This window comes from Phyllopteryx taeniolatus, chromosome 4 (genome assembly GCF_024500385.1).
Source record: "Phyllopteryx taeniolatus isolate TA_2022b chromosome 4, UOR_Ptae_1.2, whole genome shotgun sequence".
Classification (NCBI taxonomy): Eukaryota; Metazoa; Chordata; class Actinopteri; order Syngnathiformes; family Syngnathidae; genus Phyllopteryx; species Phyllopteryx taeniolatus.
Window position 1 is genome coordinate 31,113,605 of NC_084505.1, and position 16,805 is coordinate 31,130,409.

Sequence of the window (16,805 nt, forward strand, 5' to 3'; positions counted from 1 at the left end):
TTTTGTACTCTCAAGAAAGTATTTGTGTTTTTTGTTGTCATGAGACAATTTCCAAGAAGAAAAAAATACATACTTTGTACTTTTTGTCATCAAGAATTTTTTTGTTGGGTTACTTTTTATCCAGGAGACAATTAAAGTCACTTTTCATGGTTTTGTATGAGCATCCAGTTACAGTTTACCAATGATGCAGCATCCGTATCAATGAGGACAATTAAGTGCTGGACAAAATGGATGCATGGATGGGAAAAAAAATATATACACGAGTGCAAGTAGTCTTTACATTAATTTGACCAACCAAACAAAAAATGTGCCACAAAAAGTAGCCACTTGACAGTTGCAATTGCATCACGTCCTATTAACTGAAGACCCCCTCAATACGGTGGCCCTTGAGGGTTAAAAAAGAAAAAAAGAAGCTCAAAACATGGACAGGGGATGGTAGGATAGAGTAAACCACTGCCTGTTTGAGAGTCCCTGATTGTCATAGCAGCAGCCTGCTACAAGGTCATTGTAATACATGTAATATAGTCTCTTTTTTTACAATGACGAATGCATACGTGTACGGGTGTGTGTAAACAGACATGAAGATGACAAGCAAACATATCGTGGCTTGTTACATATGGGCACTTGTTTTGGCTCACTTCCGTTCCGCACACTACAGCGGCCCTTGGGGGGTAGAAAAGAATTACTTCTCAACTGATGTTTATGTCGCTAACTTGTGTAAAAGGACGTAAACAAACATAATTTATACGTAACTCACTACTGCATGGCCTAACGTGAAATACGGTGGCCCTAAAGGGTAAAAAAAAAGGGAAAAAAAAGTGCTCTTGTGGTACAGACCCAAACCGTGGACAAAAATATATGGTCAACTAAAGTTGCCCGTAATTGTTCTTTGTCCTCTGTCTCCTCTTGCCCCTCGACGACCTCTTCCTTGCCTCTGCCTCTCTGATGGTCTCTTTCCATAGTGAAACTTCAACAACCAGTGGTCACAGAACTGCCTCATCGTGGCTCATTTTGTCTGACCAGGTGAAAAGTGCTTCATTCTCTACCAAAAGCGTGTACAAATTCAGTAAGTGGCTTCAGGATGTGGTTCAGACAAAAGTGTTTTGTGTTTTAGCAACTGCGAAATACTGCAATAGCGGCCTAGCATTAAAATTAGTGGGCTCGTGCATGAACTGCTTGCAGGTGCTTCAGTGTGCAGCTTGCAGGAGACTATTGACTGTTGTTATTGGAGAAGTAGCAGCGACATCTAGCGGCCACTTGGGAAAACACTCCTCTGCAGAAAGTGGTATCTATTTATCTATGCATCCATCCGTCCGTTTTATACTGTATTGAATCATTTTTAACATATTGTACATTGTGAACGTACGTTTCATGGGAAAAAATAGATCACACAGCTCTACTTGCTCTGTTGTTGTCATCTTTTATAGAATGGGGAATTTGCAGTCGCACTATGATGTGCAAAATGCAAATGAGAGGCAAAGGAGGATGAGGATGCTAGGCCGGGAGGGGGGGGGGGGGGGGAGTAAGGTCACTGTTGTTTTTTCCCCGAGGGAGGGAGGAAGCTGCACCGAGCACATGAGGAATCCACTCAGCGGCCGCTTTATTAGGCGCACCTGCGCTCGACTAAATTTGTGTGTGCCGTAGCAGTACCGCAGATTTGATTGAAACATTTTGATTTTCTCTTTAATTTTTATTTGAACTGATATTAGTGGAACCCGATTGTTTATTTGTACATTTGTTATGCTACATATACACTTCCGTTCGAAAGTTTAGGGTTACATGAAAAACGTTAGAAGAAGAGTTGTAAGAGGAATGTTGTAAGAGCAAATGTTGCTTATAAATTACTTAGAAGTACAGTCTAGACCAGGGGTCACCAATGTGGTGCCCGTGGGCACCAGGTAGCCCCAAGGACCACATGAGTAGCTTGCGCGCCTCTTCTAAAAACAGCTCACCAGTGTGGGACATTGTTATTTCCTAGGAATGTTGGAGAAGTGATCATTAGAAAAAAAATCAGTGCAGATGAAGTCATATTTTACTAACAAGGCATTTCCAAATGACAGTCTTCTATACTATTTGTTTTGCTCATGTTGAATGCATTTTGAAGGGGGGGGGGAAAAAATGATGATTTTGTGTGCTTACCTTTGGAATTGAAACAGTTATCGATAGTAGTATTTTAATGTTCGCAGTCTTGTGAAATGATTGAATCACATTATTCATTTCAACGCAAGTCATGTTGTTTGAGAGAATGACTTGCTTTTGCGGCACCTTTGAAATGTTTCGTCAAAATAGGAGCAATGCTGCCTCCAAAATGAATAATTTTGTTAGCAAATGCACTTTTGCTTACAAAATGACTCATTTTGATGGTAAAATGGACTTTTGCGGGGAAGTCACCAAGTTTTGCAGTTTGCATTAAAGGTCTTGAAATATGCACCAGCTGCTGTGCAAATTTATTCAGAAGTGTCTAGGAAACTGGTAGCCTTTCATGTAAATCAGTACCCAAGAAATGGTTGGTGAGCCCTCACCTAGATATTAGTGTAAAAAAAAAAATTGTGCTATGAAAAAAAAAAAAATGTTCTTAGACCCCCAAACATTTGAACATTAGTGTACGCTCATGAATGCCACGTGTGATACGGCGTAATCCTTAACTACTACGCCTTTGTGTTACATTTTTTTGCCAGTCAAAACGACTAACTGTAAATTCTCATTCAGCTTTTCGTGAAATAGTGAACAAAGCCAAACAATGAGATGTGTGGGAATAGCATGAAAACAGACACGTCAAACAGATGACTTCCTATCAGAGGTCAACATCCCTTCAAAATCCACATGCAACACACACACACACTTGACACACAACAGACAAACACACACACTCAGCCGCAACAGTGGCAGCCTTCCTCATTGTGCTCACATGCACCTCGTTCATATGCTTCCTGTTTGTGAGGCAAGTCTGCGTCGAGAAGCAACAGCGAGTAGCGCATGTGTTCATCTGTCACTCAGGCATGTGCGAGGCCGCTGGACGCCACTGAGCTGGAGACCCTCGTCGGCTCGGAGGCTCTGGGACTCTTGAGACGGCGGTACACGATGGATGCCCGACACTAGATTGCAGGTAATATGCCGGAACAAAGGGACAGGTGTTTTATTTTGAATGACATCGTGTGTGTATGGGCACAATGTCATACGGTAATTAGAGATAACTAGATAACAGTTTTATGGCATGATCATATGTTGTATGTCGTTTTCAATCGGGAAAAATCCAATCTGTCGTTAGTTATACAATGCTCCCGCTGGCTATATAACATTAGGTACACCTGCACAATCGTATAAACTCCAACGCATGACCTGGATCTAAAATTCTGCTGATTACAGAGATGACTAAAATGGCACACAGTAGAAAACAACCAGAGTGAACACTTTCCCTAAATTTTTCCCAGATTTTGTTTTTTTGTTTTTTTTGTCACTAAGAAGTATTATTGACAAAAGAAGGCAAAGATTATTTGTCCCAGATTCTAACGGTGACAAAAACATCTTGGACAATTCTTGGATCTTTTATTAACACAAATTTATGAAAATGTAAATTAAAAATTATGAGTTTACGGATGTCCAGTTTTTGATATCATCCATCTATCCGTCCATTTTCTGTACTGTTTATTCTTAGCAGGGTGGTGAGTGAGCTGACGTTGTGCTAACAACACAAGACAGTGTGGTCTAGTTAATTTGTTAGTTAGTTTGTTTGCTTTTCAGTTTCAAATCAGTAGCCATTTGGCTAAGCTCTGGTAGGGCTGAGGGGATCAGAAAATCCTGCCAGTTGTAAAAATGCTAATTTAAAAAAAAAAAGAAAAAGAAAATTTCACATTTAACCACTCATTCACTGCCAGCCCTCCCAGTTAACATGGATATTTGACTTCCAAAGCCGTCAATGGCATTGAATGAGTTTTAAACACATTTTACAAGGCCTATGTATACAAGGACTGCATACATAATGACCAGTAGTACTGTGCATTACTGTATGTTTAAGAGTTTAAAAGGTGTTTAAGAGTATATTAGGTATAAATAAGAGCTGTTTATATCATTGTACCCCTCTCATGTGCCAACATAGACATCTGGGTGTAATTGTGACATTGTCATGGTGAGATGAACAAAAAGTACATGTTTGATTGTCACTTTTTTTTAATAACATGAGTCAACACAATGACTGATGCAAAGAATATGACTACATGAATGTCATTCTATACATGAGAACTCTACTAAATGTATAAATGGCACAATCGTACTGCAAATTAGATCAGTGTTCAGTCAGTCGCTTTTTAAAGGCTTTGCAGGCGCATGCGACGTTTGCCCGATGGCGACAGACTCTTCCCGTCCAGCCGCAGGAAGGGAATCATCAATTTTTCTTAGAAATTGCTCCATCTTCTACACAAGTTGTTGAGACATCAGCGGCAGGAGGTGATTGTAGTAGTATATGATGTTTGTGTAATGGGGAGACGTGTGGATGGTTGGTGGTGTGGAAGCAAAAGTATTGGGACGACAGGCCGTTGAAAAGCTTCCACATTCCTGTGAAGACTTTCTACAAGATGTTGGTGTGTTTCTTTGGCAATTTTTGTTTTAGTTTATCCTAAAGGTTTTTAGTGGGTTTGTTCTTCCACACCAAACTCATCCGATCACGCCTTCATGAACCTTTAGGAAAACATGCAATTGTCCAAGATATCTTGTAAGGATGAATATTTAAGGGAGTTTTGCAATACTTTATGAGTTGCATTCATTGTGCTGGTACAGCAAAGTAGCTTCCTGTTTGTTTCTTTATCGTGTTTCTACTATCAGCAAAACACATCTACAATCACATCTAGGTCAATGTCCCTGTATGTGAAGAGTGTGAAACACATCTGTGATGTCATCCTTGAGTATATTTTTAACCCAGAAGCACGGTGAGATAGTGGTTAGCACGGCTGCCTCCCAAATTTGAGAAAATCGATGGCTGGATGGCTGCAGAGCCTGTTTTTGGTATGTGCGATATATATATGCGGCCACACGAGGCAGCATTCCACTGGATGGATATTTATATGGCTACTGTATATACCAAGGCACCTGCTTGGGAGCATCTGCATTTGTCATATCTCTCCACTCATTAATTAGAGCTTTACATTGTGCATTTTGTCTAAATTTACTTGTAAAAGTGTACACGGCGCAACTTAAACGAGCTGAATAACATATATATATTTTTTTAATTTAAAAAAAATACACGCCTTGCACTCGTTAGAACCCGACCAATATTTTCAGGGAAAATATGCTTGTAAAGTTGCACAGGCCTCTGTATATTTTCATGCGTGTCTCGTGAGACTTCAGCTCAGTAAGCATCGAAAGCATTTACTTGGCGTTTTACCTTTTGCTTTTTGTTGGGTGACGCCAAAAAGGAAGGATAACAGAAGAACACACAAATGCGTGATGATAACCATGGGACCGGGAATTTAACTTATTGCGATGACGGAAGTGATACAAGCATATTTGTCCTGGTTGCTCAAGTGCAATATGGCTAAAACAGCAATAATAATACTGGGTGTGCCCCCCCCTCCCCCTCCCCCTCCCAAAAAAACAAAAAACAAAAAGACATAATTTCATAGTCTAACACCACAGACAATTCTTGTATAAATCATCTAAAATCTGAACAAGATGTGGGAAATGGTGTGGGTTCGATTCCCGGGCATTGCCCAAATACACAACCACAGTTTGGTGAGAGTTTGACCTTGAAGCAGATGAACTGGATTAAAAAAAAAAAAAAGTTTCCATTCATCCCTCTGGGAGATATTGTTTCATAACAGCTCAATGGACTCCATCCATCATACATGTACCTTCAAGTGTTTCCATCAAAGGGAACCTTTCCTTGAGCCACAAGAGACCCCCCGTTCACGTCCACCAGTTCAATGAATGGAACGGGCGAATGTGAATGGATATCAGCCTCAATCAATGTGAAGTGTGGAGGGAGGGCGGGAGGGCACACGTACTGTATGTTTACTGTACTCCCACAATCCCATTCACACATAGACTGTTAAGTGCAGCTTTTCTCGCCTCCCGCGCCTCCTTCGCTGTGTGGGAGCAGATCTGCGGGTCGGATCACACCGCAACAATGGGGAGGCACCTGCTTCCTCAGCTCCACATGGGAAGTCGCACTTCCCGTCAGGAAGCAGTTGGTAATGGGATCGTCAGATGCGAGGAAGCTCGCAGGGCGGGGCTGGGGGGCCGGCATGAGAAAGAGACACAGGTGAAGGTGGCATCCAGGTGGGTGTTCAATAGAAAGAGAGGGTAAAAATGAAGAGTGCAAATGCAAACGCAGGCATCTCCAATTGTTTTATTTTTTTAATTTTGTGTGTGTGTGTGAATTGAATAAAATTAGTTTGTATTTATTTCTGGTTCCAGGTTAGAATTAATATATATTTTTTAATTTAGGGTATTCTAAGTTAATATAAATTAGGCAAATAAAGAGGCTCATTTGCAAAAAAAAAAAAAAAAAAATCCAACTTTTCAAAACCGGTGTATTTGCGTTTGTTTCTGTGGAACATATCCTCAGCTATCGGCTGAAAAAAAACCCTCACCTATTCTTGGTTTTGCGCTCTTTTTGAAACGTCCTAAGATGCCACAAGAGGCCGCCAAAGCCGTCACTAAACTAATTAGCACAGTAATTGGTGTCAAGGAAGTATCGTAAAGTGAAAAATCACGCTTTGCATGTCGGCTAAGAGTTAAGTTTAGCTTGGGTTGTTAGTGGAAGCTGTTGTAAGATCAGTTTATCGTGATATATTTACACTTTAAACCACAGGTGTCAAACTCAAGGCCCAGGGGCCAGATCCGGCCCGCCTCAGAGTTTTATGTGACTTGTGAAAGCAAGTCATGTGCGGAAACCTCATGATTCTTGGTCAAATCTGTACCAAATTTCCAAATTGTCACATGAAATAAATAATTACGTTGAGCTATTTTAAGGAGTTTTTGTTACCAAAAGCCTTTTTAAAGTAACTTGAACAAGAGCTGGACAAACTATTATCACTGACTTCGGATTTCAAAACTAGTTATCCGTCAATTTGTTGTGTATATGGAATAATATGATGAGGCCATTAAACAATGATATGGTTTGACGCATAAGAGCAGACTGGTGATTAAGTGGTTCACACGTCTGCCTCACAGTTCTGAGGTTAAGAGTTTGACTCTTTCCAATATTCGATATTTTTGTTTTGTTCGATATTCTACTCAATTCTGATGAGAACGATCCCTGTGTATAGCTACAATTGCAAATATACATGTATCATTTGTATTAAAAAAAAAAAAAGAAAAAAGTGGAAGCGACCCTGTTGACACCGAGGGACAACATCCTCTTATGAAACGCCCGCACAGTCATCGCACATTTGCAACATTCTACAAAAAAGAAAAGAAAAAAAGTGTGATGACATTTTGGAGGGCGTATGCAAGGTTATGTTTACAGTTTCAGTTGAAGTAAGAGGTTGACAACAGGCAAAATGATGATTTGTTGTTTTAGATGCAATGTCAATAATTATGCCCTCTTGAGGCTGTGAGCAGTACAGGGATTACATCAGAGCAATCTGATAGGATTTTTGATTTTATTTTTTTGCAAAGTCAGGACCTAATTACAACATGTTTCCCCCCTTTGATCTCTTTTTAGATCTTAAAGAAAAAAAAACGTAATTTATTTTTGAAAGTAATAATTACCAATGCAGATTTTTTACCTATGTATTCATACAAACATTTTTTTTTCCATAGGAAATAATTTTAAAAATACAAAATTTCCAGGGTTAAACGATTCATTTTAATTGTGTTATTAATTTATTGTTTTGTAATCTCTACCTGTGTGCTTCCTAACCCTACAACTGCTGTCACTTGAATTTAATCAATAAAGGATTATGTTATCTCATTTGATCCCATCTTTAAAGGTCTTTGACATTCAAGAATGAATAATTACACTTGTAACACCATAGTTGAAATCACTCGGTTTTGGTGGAGCAATTCTGTCTCATGCAAAGGAGCCACTGCTCACCCCGCCCCCTGTATATCTGGACCAATGCCGCACATTCGTTACAATATCGACCGGAGATGAAGTTAACCTAGAAGCATAATCATAGTTAAACTCTACTATAACTTTCCCAACAAGTCACAATGTATAAAAAAAATAAAAAATAAATAAAAAGCAAAACGCATGCAGAGTTAATCCTTGCTGATGCTTATTGAATGGAGGTCTTGCTCTATATGCTAATGTCTAGCATTTAGTTTTTTTGTTGACTTTAGAGTTGAGTAGTAGGTAAGGTTCAAGTTATTTCCTTTCTATTATGTGGTGTAGGGGATTTTTTTCTAGTTTCAAAAACCAAATGTAAACCACAATGTTGTCGCTTACTCTGTGGACTGTTGGCTGACCTCATTCTGAAACAAATCTGCTTGTCGAGATCTCTTTAACCACTTTAGAGTAAATAAACTTATCTTTTGGAGGGTTATCCTCTAAAAAAAAAAAAATGTGCCGCGTTTGTGTCCGCTCCTTGTTTTTTTTTAGATTTATTTTTTTTGAATTGAAAAGGAAAAGGCCAGTCATTTTCTTGTGTTGCAACCTGAGAAGTACCCGGCTGTTCATATGTTTTAAAATGGAACATTTTTTAAAAGCAATATCCTCTTTACAATAAAGGAAGTATTTGGTGCTTCTCAATTTGGATTAGAACCAATGGTGGTACGATACATGTATTGTGTTTTCATGGAAAACCCAAAAGCGCATATACTACTACTTCTACATCATCATAGTATATAAAACATAATTTAACAATAAGTCTCTTAGTGAGCTTATGATTAGCAAATTTGCAGTGGTGTAGAGCTACACTGTAACAACAACAACAACAATAATAATAATAATAATATATTTATTGTTGTGTTTTGAATTAGCAATGGTGCAGAACTGAACTGGAGGAAAAACAAAATACAAATAATTATAATAAATAAATATGATCATCACAATGACAAATTAATAATCACAATAATGTGTCACTGTAGGTGTTACCTACATTTTTATATTTATCATTTTTATTGAATTTATTACTATTGTATTGTTTGAATGTTGTGCCTCTATTGTTATTATTATTACTATTATTACATTGTTAAATGAGTCCTACTACTGAAGAAAAACATTAACATTATTACATATGTAAGTGAAAAAACCCCCACAGATTTAATGATTATGCTTGTGTACCTAATAAAACTGGTGCGTGTACTGTATAAACAAACCGCGATACATAATAATGATATGTAATATTGTTGATGATAATGGTCCCATTTGATTTCACAAGCGGGTTGGACTGGAAACTTATGGTAGGCTATCCAGGTCCTTGGTGCGTGTTTCCCGCGGTATTCAGATATGTCATCGTGAAGGTCTGAAGACGCAATGTGAAATGTGTCACTTGGCACTTTAATGCAAGTGAAGGGACACCACACGTTTGACCTCATTGCCCACTTGACACACTTCCACGAAGAACAGAAGTGAAACCCCTTTGCCACACCTGGTCCACTTTCACTTGCGAGAGTCAAATGGCTCCCCTACACAGCGAAATGGGCCACCGTCTAGTTAGTAAGTCAATAACTACATTTAAAATTCATCTTAATGAAAACGAACATGTAAAATAAGGTTTCAAAATTGGGAAAAATCTATTTATTCTCCACTGTCCATCCATTGTCTCCGCTCTCAAACATTGTGGGCTTGTCCGCTTAGTGCGTTACACCACGCCACGCCCAAAAATCAGTAAAACTGAAAAGGTGAAAAACAGTTAAATGCTATATCTCCACAAATGAGGACTACATAGTTCTCAGTCTTTTCAGCAATTATCTTCAAACATTATCATTACTTGTCTACAAATAGTCGGATCTGTGGCGTTCCCGCCCTCCCATCAAGTAAATTTTTGTTAGCTGCCTATAGTTCTGTCATTCTGTATTTTGACAAATGTGGACATCACAATCCGGCTAGCGAATAGCACCTATGTGGCGGTGTTATCGAGCGCTTCAAGTGACGGATATTTCAAACCAAACGGTGCAGCAACATATGTAAGCAGACAATGTACCAATACTCACCGGCATACACTATATTCTTTATCCTCTGCGAATAACGACTAATGTTACTACAGCTTACTGAGTGACTTACAGTAGTTGTGAAACTTTTCTTCATTTGTGTCTGCATGACTGTATTATACTGCCCCCCAGGGGCCAAATTACACGGACCCGCAATGAATTAATCAGAATCAGAATCTTGTAATCCAGTAATCATGATGCACAAACTGTTTATTCATATTCTATTTATTTATGTTATTACATTATGTTTTTAGAAAGTACAATATTATAGAGTGAAGAACAAATTTCATAGATTTTTGGGGAAGGGGAAGGCTGGAGCAGATTAATGACATTTCAATATTGTAAATATCATTAAAAAAAAATTATAGTCAGACTTTCTCTGACACTGCCGATTTATGACCAAGAAGTGCAAAGATGTTTTATCTGCACGTGACATTGTTTTTTTTTTTTTTTTTTTTTTTAATTACAATTTTTTTTTAAGGAACTATAGCAACAAAACAGCAGCACAAGCATTACCGTGTGATTCAAAAAGAAAAACATCCCCTTTTTTCTGTCCCTAGCAGTCAATATGTTTGTATGCTGTGTGTCATGTGAGGAAGTAGCGCATCTTCCACAGAAGAGATGAATTGCTCGGTGGCTGCGAGTTCATCGTCATATGGCCATATTTGATCACTTCTGCACAGAGCGTGAGGCAACATGGAGCACACCTCTTGCACCGAGGACAGGATCCAGCACGCTCTGGACCGATGTCTGGATGGGCTGAGACAAAGTCCCACAGCAGCACACCGCTGGGATGGTAGGACCTCGTTCATGACCATGACACATGACAATCACTTTGCACTATTGTATGTTTATGTGTGTGCACTGGAAAAAAAGTATTTTAAAAATTTTTATTTTTATTTTATTTTTACAAATTTAGGATTTTCTTAATTCTTTTCTCCGTGTAAAGGCCTGCCTTGTGGACAAGAGCCTTGCAGCATTGGAAAAGAACATGCACTTAACAGTTTGAATGACAAAAGGGCCCCCAAAGTTAAAGATACTACCAGATTTTATAGAAAGACGTGTTGACTCGTTTTGTGTGATAAAATCACCCCATAAAATAGTAACAGGCAGAAGATTTAAAAAAATATATTTACGGTATGTTGTAAATTACAAAACTAAATTACATTTGTAAATAAATTCTTAGAGTGTAGAAAAAAAATACTGCAAAAAAATACTGCAAAATAAAAAAATACATGCTGAATCATTTTAAAAATGTGTTATTTTGTCAAACTAAAAATCAAAATACAAAAGAAAGTAACCAAGTTATTCTTTGTATTTTTTGTATTGTAGCGTGATTGTAAGTGCCATGCAAGAAGATGATTATGAGGTTGTTATTATTATTAATAGTATTAGAAATTAAAAACAAAATAATCTTTTACAAAGTAGCACAATGATCCACAAAATTGATAGCAGGTGATCATATTTTACTTTGAAAATTAAATTACGCTAAGAATTGTTTTTATTAATTAATGAATTAATATTTTTTTTAAATAAAATGTAGCAAAAGAGAAATATTTGATCATTTTATTAAATCAAAAATTGAAATTTCAAAAGCATTATATTACTTTTCACTACAGTGTTTTTTATATATTGTAGTGATTGTAAGCACATAAGCAACAAAGAAAGAGAAAAAAGAAACTTCAGGAGTTTATAGATATTTAAAAAATTAACACATTTACATTTGTATTATAATCTATTCAGTAAATAAATACAGAAATGAATGACCTATTCTTTTTTGCTACTTACAGTTGTAGATTGTAGCTTTAAATCAAGTAAAATGAAGTATTTTCATTATTATTATGTAATTATTCATTGTTTTATTGAATTAAAAATTGCAATTCATTATTATATTGTACATCAGATTTCTTGTATTCGCTCTTTATGTTGTAGTGTTATTTTAAGTCTCGTTTTTTTTCCGGATAATGGATCATAGTGTCTGTGATCATCATGAAGGCTTTATTAACTGTACATGCAATGTTTTAATTCAAATTACTGCATTCGTAACTGCTGTACAAGTGTAAAAATAAGTTGAAACGAACAATGAAACACTCTAACTTAAAAGAAAAACAATGAAGGCATCATGTCAAGTGTGGAAATCTGAGTCTCGTGTTTTTAAGCATGTCACAAAAGTAGAAAAAGTAGTCAACGACAGGAAAATGGATAATTTAGCGAATGCACGAAAATCAACATGCGCCAGTGTTGCCGCTTAAGCGCAGCTGCGCCGTCTACGAAAATTGAACCCAATGACTTTGGCTTGAAACGTGTCGGTGGGCGCTGGAGGAAGTTGTGTCGCTTGACGTCTGTGAGGAAGCGGTGACGCTGACAAGAAGCGTGTGTGCGTGCGTGCGTGTGTGTGTGTGTGTGTGTGAGTAAGCTTCCCACAGGAAGGGTTACTCTGGTGCATGTAAATAAATAGCTTATACTTTTTTGCTTCTTAGATTGTAGAGTCAAATAAAATATATGCCATTGTTTTATTGAATTAGAAATTGCAATTCATTAACTATGCATCAGCTTCTTGTATTATGGATTACATTATGTTGTTGGTTGGTGCGGACAACAGGCATTTTAACATTAAAGTAACAGGAAGTAGTAAAATAAATATTTGAGTAAAATCATCTGTATTATAACATGATGTGAAACCGACGATTATAGAAGGATAACCTTGTGAACATTTAACCAATACAGTTAATACAGTAACTTAAGGCTTCGGATGCAAACATCGTTCTGGCAACAATTAAAAGTGCGTGTTGCGTTCCAGTGCTGATGTGCTCCGTGGGCCAGTCAATGAACCGCTGGAGCCTGGAGGAGCTGGTCAAAAGGAACCCCGACAACTCCATCATCCTCTTGCGACAGATCCTGAGGAAGACCAAAGAGGTAAGGTCAAACAAACAAACACACACAGAGACACACAAGTCCCTTGATGAGGAGTGTGTGTGTTCTGTTTGCCAATGCGTACAGGTTCAGGAGAGGTGTCAGTATGAGCTGGTGGCGCCGCTTGCCGTCATGTTCGCTTCCACGCTGCTGCAGGTACAAATCCTTTCGTACATTAAGCTTCACATGCAGTTCATTGCACACATGTTATGAGAATGTCCTCATCATAATTGTCTAGATTAAATTATGAACTACAGATCCCAAAGTGTCAGTAGCCTGTGTGACATAAATGCATGGATTTATTTTTTTATTTTTACTGGGAGAATAAAAAAGGGGCAGATTTGACCCAAACAGGATGTACAGCTTCTTATTGTTTTTTCAATTTTTTTTCGATCTCCAGACGCCGTACTGTCCTCCAGACACGGAGCTCCTGGAGAGAGCTATGGAGGCGTTCCGTGGCTTCCTCACGTGGCCCGAGCCCTACTGCAGCGTGTGTCGAAACCTGCTCTCCACACTCCAGCTGGAGATCAAGGCTCCAGGTATGCGCTGGTCTTTAAATACGCAGTCAGTCCATTCTTGAAACGTCAAAATATCGTTTCTTTCTCTTCCTCAAAGGGATTTCCTTTCAGAGACTGGTGAGAGAAGAGCAGGACCTGAACACCAGCTGTCAGTCCTCCAAGACCATGTACGTCCATCTTAAAGCAGCCTTAAGTACAGGAGAGTTTGATGTGTGATTGCAAATTACTTTTTCATTCATCATTTATTTGCTTTTTAATTGACCAGTACTATCCATTGCACATTATATACATCAGTATGCTCATTATTTGAATGATTCTTTAGTTTAATGTCTAATTTGTAATTTAATTATTAATCAAAACATGTAATTACATCCAAAAATGTCATTTTTGTATTTCTGTTTTGATTCATACATTTAATTTTAAGGTTAATTTGACCCCTCCTGCACATTATTTGCATTAGTATTCTCAAAATTGAGTCATTCTTTAATTTGATGTTTGTTTTTTGTTCATTAAATTTGAAATTATTTTTTAGCTATATTTTTAGTTTATTGTTTCATTTAAGTAATTATTTATGTATTTATTTATGTTAATGCACTCCTCAATTTAAAATTGTATGCAATATTTTATTTTATGTGATGAATCGTATCTCTTTCACATTATGTATATCGGTGGTCTCCGAATTGATTGATTCTTTTGTTTGAGGATTCATTTGTATTTTTTTTCAAATTGTATTTCAAATGTTTTTGATGCAAGTTAAGTATAATTTCTTTCCGAACGGCTGCAGGACGGTACTGCTGATGAACCCGAGCGAGGTGCCCGCTGACTTCCTGTCGGTGGCCGAGCAGCTGAGTTGCGTTCAGCACTCGGAAAAAGACGCCTACGTCACCCTCATCAAACACGCCTTCCAGTCCACGCTTGGCACCAAGTATCCACTCTGCAAAATCCATTCCACCTTGCAAGTATGTTCACAGGGATAAATATAAATATACATTAACAAGTAGCAATTTGAGTTGAATTTCCCTTTATAGTACATAAAGTGTGGTTCTTTATAGAACCTGTTCGGGTACCACTTGACAATAAGGCTAGCCTTATTAAGGCTTAACAAATGGCTCCGTGTCAACAAGGAAGCAGTTCACCACTTTTGGCTTGACTTCTTTTTCCCGTATGTTATTTTAAAAATGGTAGTACATTTAGAAGCAATGTAAACCCGTTAATTTAATAATAATGACTGTTATGAAAATGACAAATGCTAGCCACGAATCCTGCTTGCAAATCAAGGCAAATTTAGTTGTTGTTTTTGTGTGTGCAAAAGATGACAATATCAGTGCAGTTTTTATTTCTATGGGTATTTTTCTCAATACACATTGGTGCATATATACATTAAACCCTATATTCTTTTGTTTTGTTACACAAAATGTGCAATATTGACAATGAATTAATTTGCACAGGCCAAAGATGTTGAAGAACTGGGGGAGATGTTCTCCATGGTCAGTGGCGTGTTAGAGACGGCAGCAGCCATGAGTGATCCCCTGAAGGGACGTGGTCACGTGATCCAAGAACTGGAGGGACTGAGGGAGAGGCTGAGCATCCCTGCATCCAATGGAAGGAAGTGCGATGGTAAAATGATTAAAAGTCAAAAATAAGTTGCCAATATGACTCACAGTTTTCTTGATGGCCGTTCTTTCCCTCTAACAGGAAAGCTGCAGACGCTCCCAATCCCCACAGCCAAGTGTCAAATGTTTCATTGGGAAAAAGATAACTTTGGTAAAGTTTCACTGCGGATAATATGGGAATAATTGACATTTGAATTGCTTGTATGCGCTATTGAAAAGGGAGAGATGGATGGATGGATGGTTACTAATATGCTTTCATACCCACAGATGTCCTTAACACCCTTCTGGAGGATGAGCCGCAGGACTTGTCCACCAGGGAGCACCCTAAAGAGGATGAGGACAAGGTGGACATAGAGGACGATGAGGGCCATGACACCTTGTCCGTAGTGTCGGAGTCATACGCTCCCTCGTTCAACTCCGGAGCAGACAGTGACTTTTTTGAGGACTCCGACGACTCCGTCAGCTCGCCCAAGCCCGCCAAGTCTCCGGCTCGGCTCAGCCAGCACTTGTACCGCCTCCTCCGGAAGCCCAGGTCGTTGAACCGCACTAAAAGTTTGGGATACACGGAATCCAAAGACTTCTCTGTGGTGCGGGAGATCCGTTCCAACTCGCTCCCCCACCACGTGCAGCTCCGCAGTCCCGAGCCCTCCTCCTCCCAGGCTCTGCAGAATCAAACCGTCAGACAGGTTTGCTTCAGGAGGCGGCCCATCCTCAGCTGCGACGAGGACGAGAAGAGTGCCACGCTGAGGGTGGTGGTGTTCGGCGCCGACCACGTCGCCGGCAAGGTGGCGCGGGCCTACAGCAGCCTGAGACTAAAGGAGAACGCTTGTCCTCGTCTCAGCAGGGCCTTCAAAATTCAGTTCTACTTTGTGCCTGTTAAGAGAGACCCAGCAGCGGGGCAGGCTTGTCTCACCTCTCCCAGTCCCAAAGAAATCAATGTAAGTTCAACTCGTCTTCAAACTGCCCACAATGCATTGCCGTGTGGTCGGATTTGCAAGAATACCACGATGTATTCCTGTACAGTTGGAGAGGCTCTACTGTAGCTCTCCAGTGATCATAATAACACTTTTTATAAATAAAATTGAACTGAATTATTGATACTTTCGACCCAACAGGATGTTGTTAGCCCTAATGGAGCAGAGGACAGCACTAATGACATCGCCCATCTCCTCGGGATGCTGGATCCTTGGTACGAAAGAAACACGCTCAGCCTGCTGAAGTTGCCCGCCAATATCGTCTGTCAGGTACAAACCGCTTCCAACAAACCTAAGGATTCGTACTATTTCATTTATTATTCGGGAATTCAAAATGACTATACTGTCCTACAGCAAACATCCAAGACCGAGACAGAGTCCTATGACAGTTCATATGAACAACGGCTGCCCATTCTTGCTGACCTGGTCCTCTATTATTGTCGTTTTGCAGCACGGCCTGCTCTGATCCAACTCTACCAAGCTGAGGTTTGACACACAAACACACGCACACGACCGTAGCCAATCAGTGGGGGGTCCCGTCCTTCACTATCTCTAATTAGTTTAGAGACCTCGATATATACTTTCAAAGCTGTATCTGTGCGACCCCTTATATTTTTTTTAGGCACGCTGTTAAGAAATTTGGCCGCACGTGTGATCAAATTGCTCGCACTCTCGAGCCCTTCATACCACCAAAA

At 39.0% G+C, this 16,805-nt stretch overlaps 1 protein-coding gene across 5 annotated transcripts in view; it reads left to right on the forward strand.

Annotated features, from left to right (window-relative positions):
* Positions 1–2,881: 2,881 nt before the first annotated feature.
* Positions 2,882–16,805, forward strand: part of pik3r5 (phosphoinositide-3-kinase, regulatory subunit 5) — a 28,397-nt gene continuing 14,473 nt past the window's right edge. Inside the window, exons 1-12 of one of the 5 annotated variants that reach the window (XM_061771647.1) lie at positions 2,882–3,106; positions 10,653–10,888; positions 12,893–13,008; positions 13,093–13,161; positions 13,406–13,544; positions 13,621–13,690; positions 14,308–14,482; positions 14,972–15,140; positions 15,219–15,287; positions 15,404–16,074; positions 16,252–16,380; positions 16,465–16,596. In XM_061771647.1, the coding sequence (XP_061627631.1) occupies positions 10,789–10,888; positions 12,893–13,008; positions 13,093–13,161; positions 13,406–13,544; positions 13,621–13,690; positions 14,308–14,482; positions 14,972–15,140; positions 15,219–15,287; positions 15,404–16,074; positions 16,252–16,380; positions 16,465–16,596 (1,839 nt within the window). In that variant the 5' untranslated portion in view covers positions 2,882–3,106; positions 10,653–10,788. The remainder of the gene's footprint in view (positions 3,107–10,652; positions 10,889–12,892; positions 13,009–13,092; positions 13,162–13,405; positions 13,545–13,620; positions 13,691–14,307; positions 14,483–14,971; positions 15,141–15,218; positions 15,288–15,403; positions 16,075–16,251; positions 16,381–16,464; positions 16,597–16,805) is intronic. The other 4 variants (XM_061771650.1, XM_061771648.1, XM_061771649.1 and 1 more) reach the window with 4 other exon arrangements.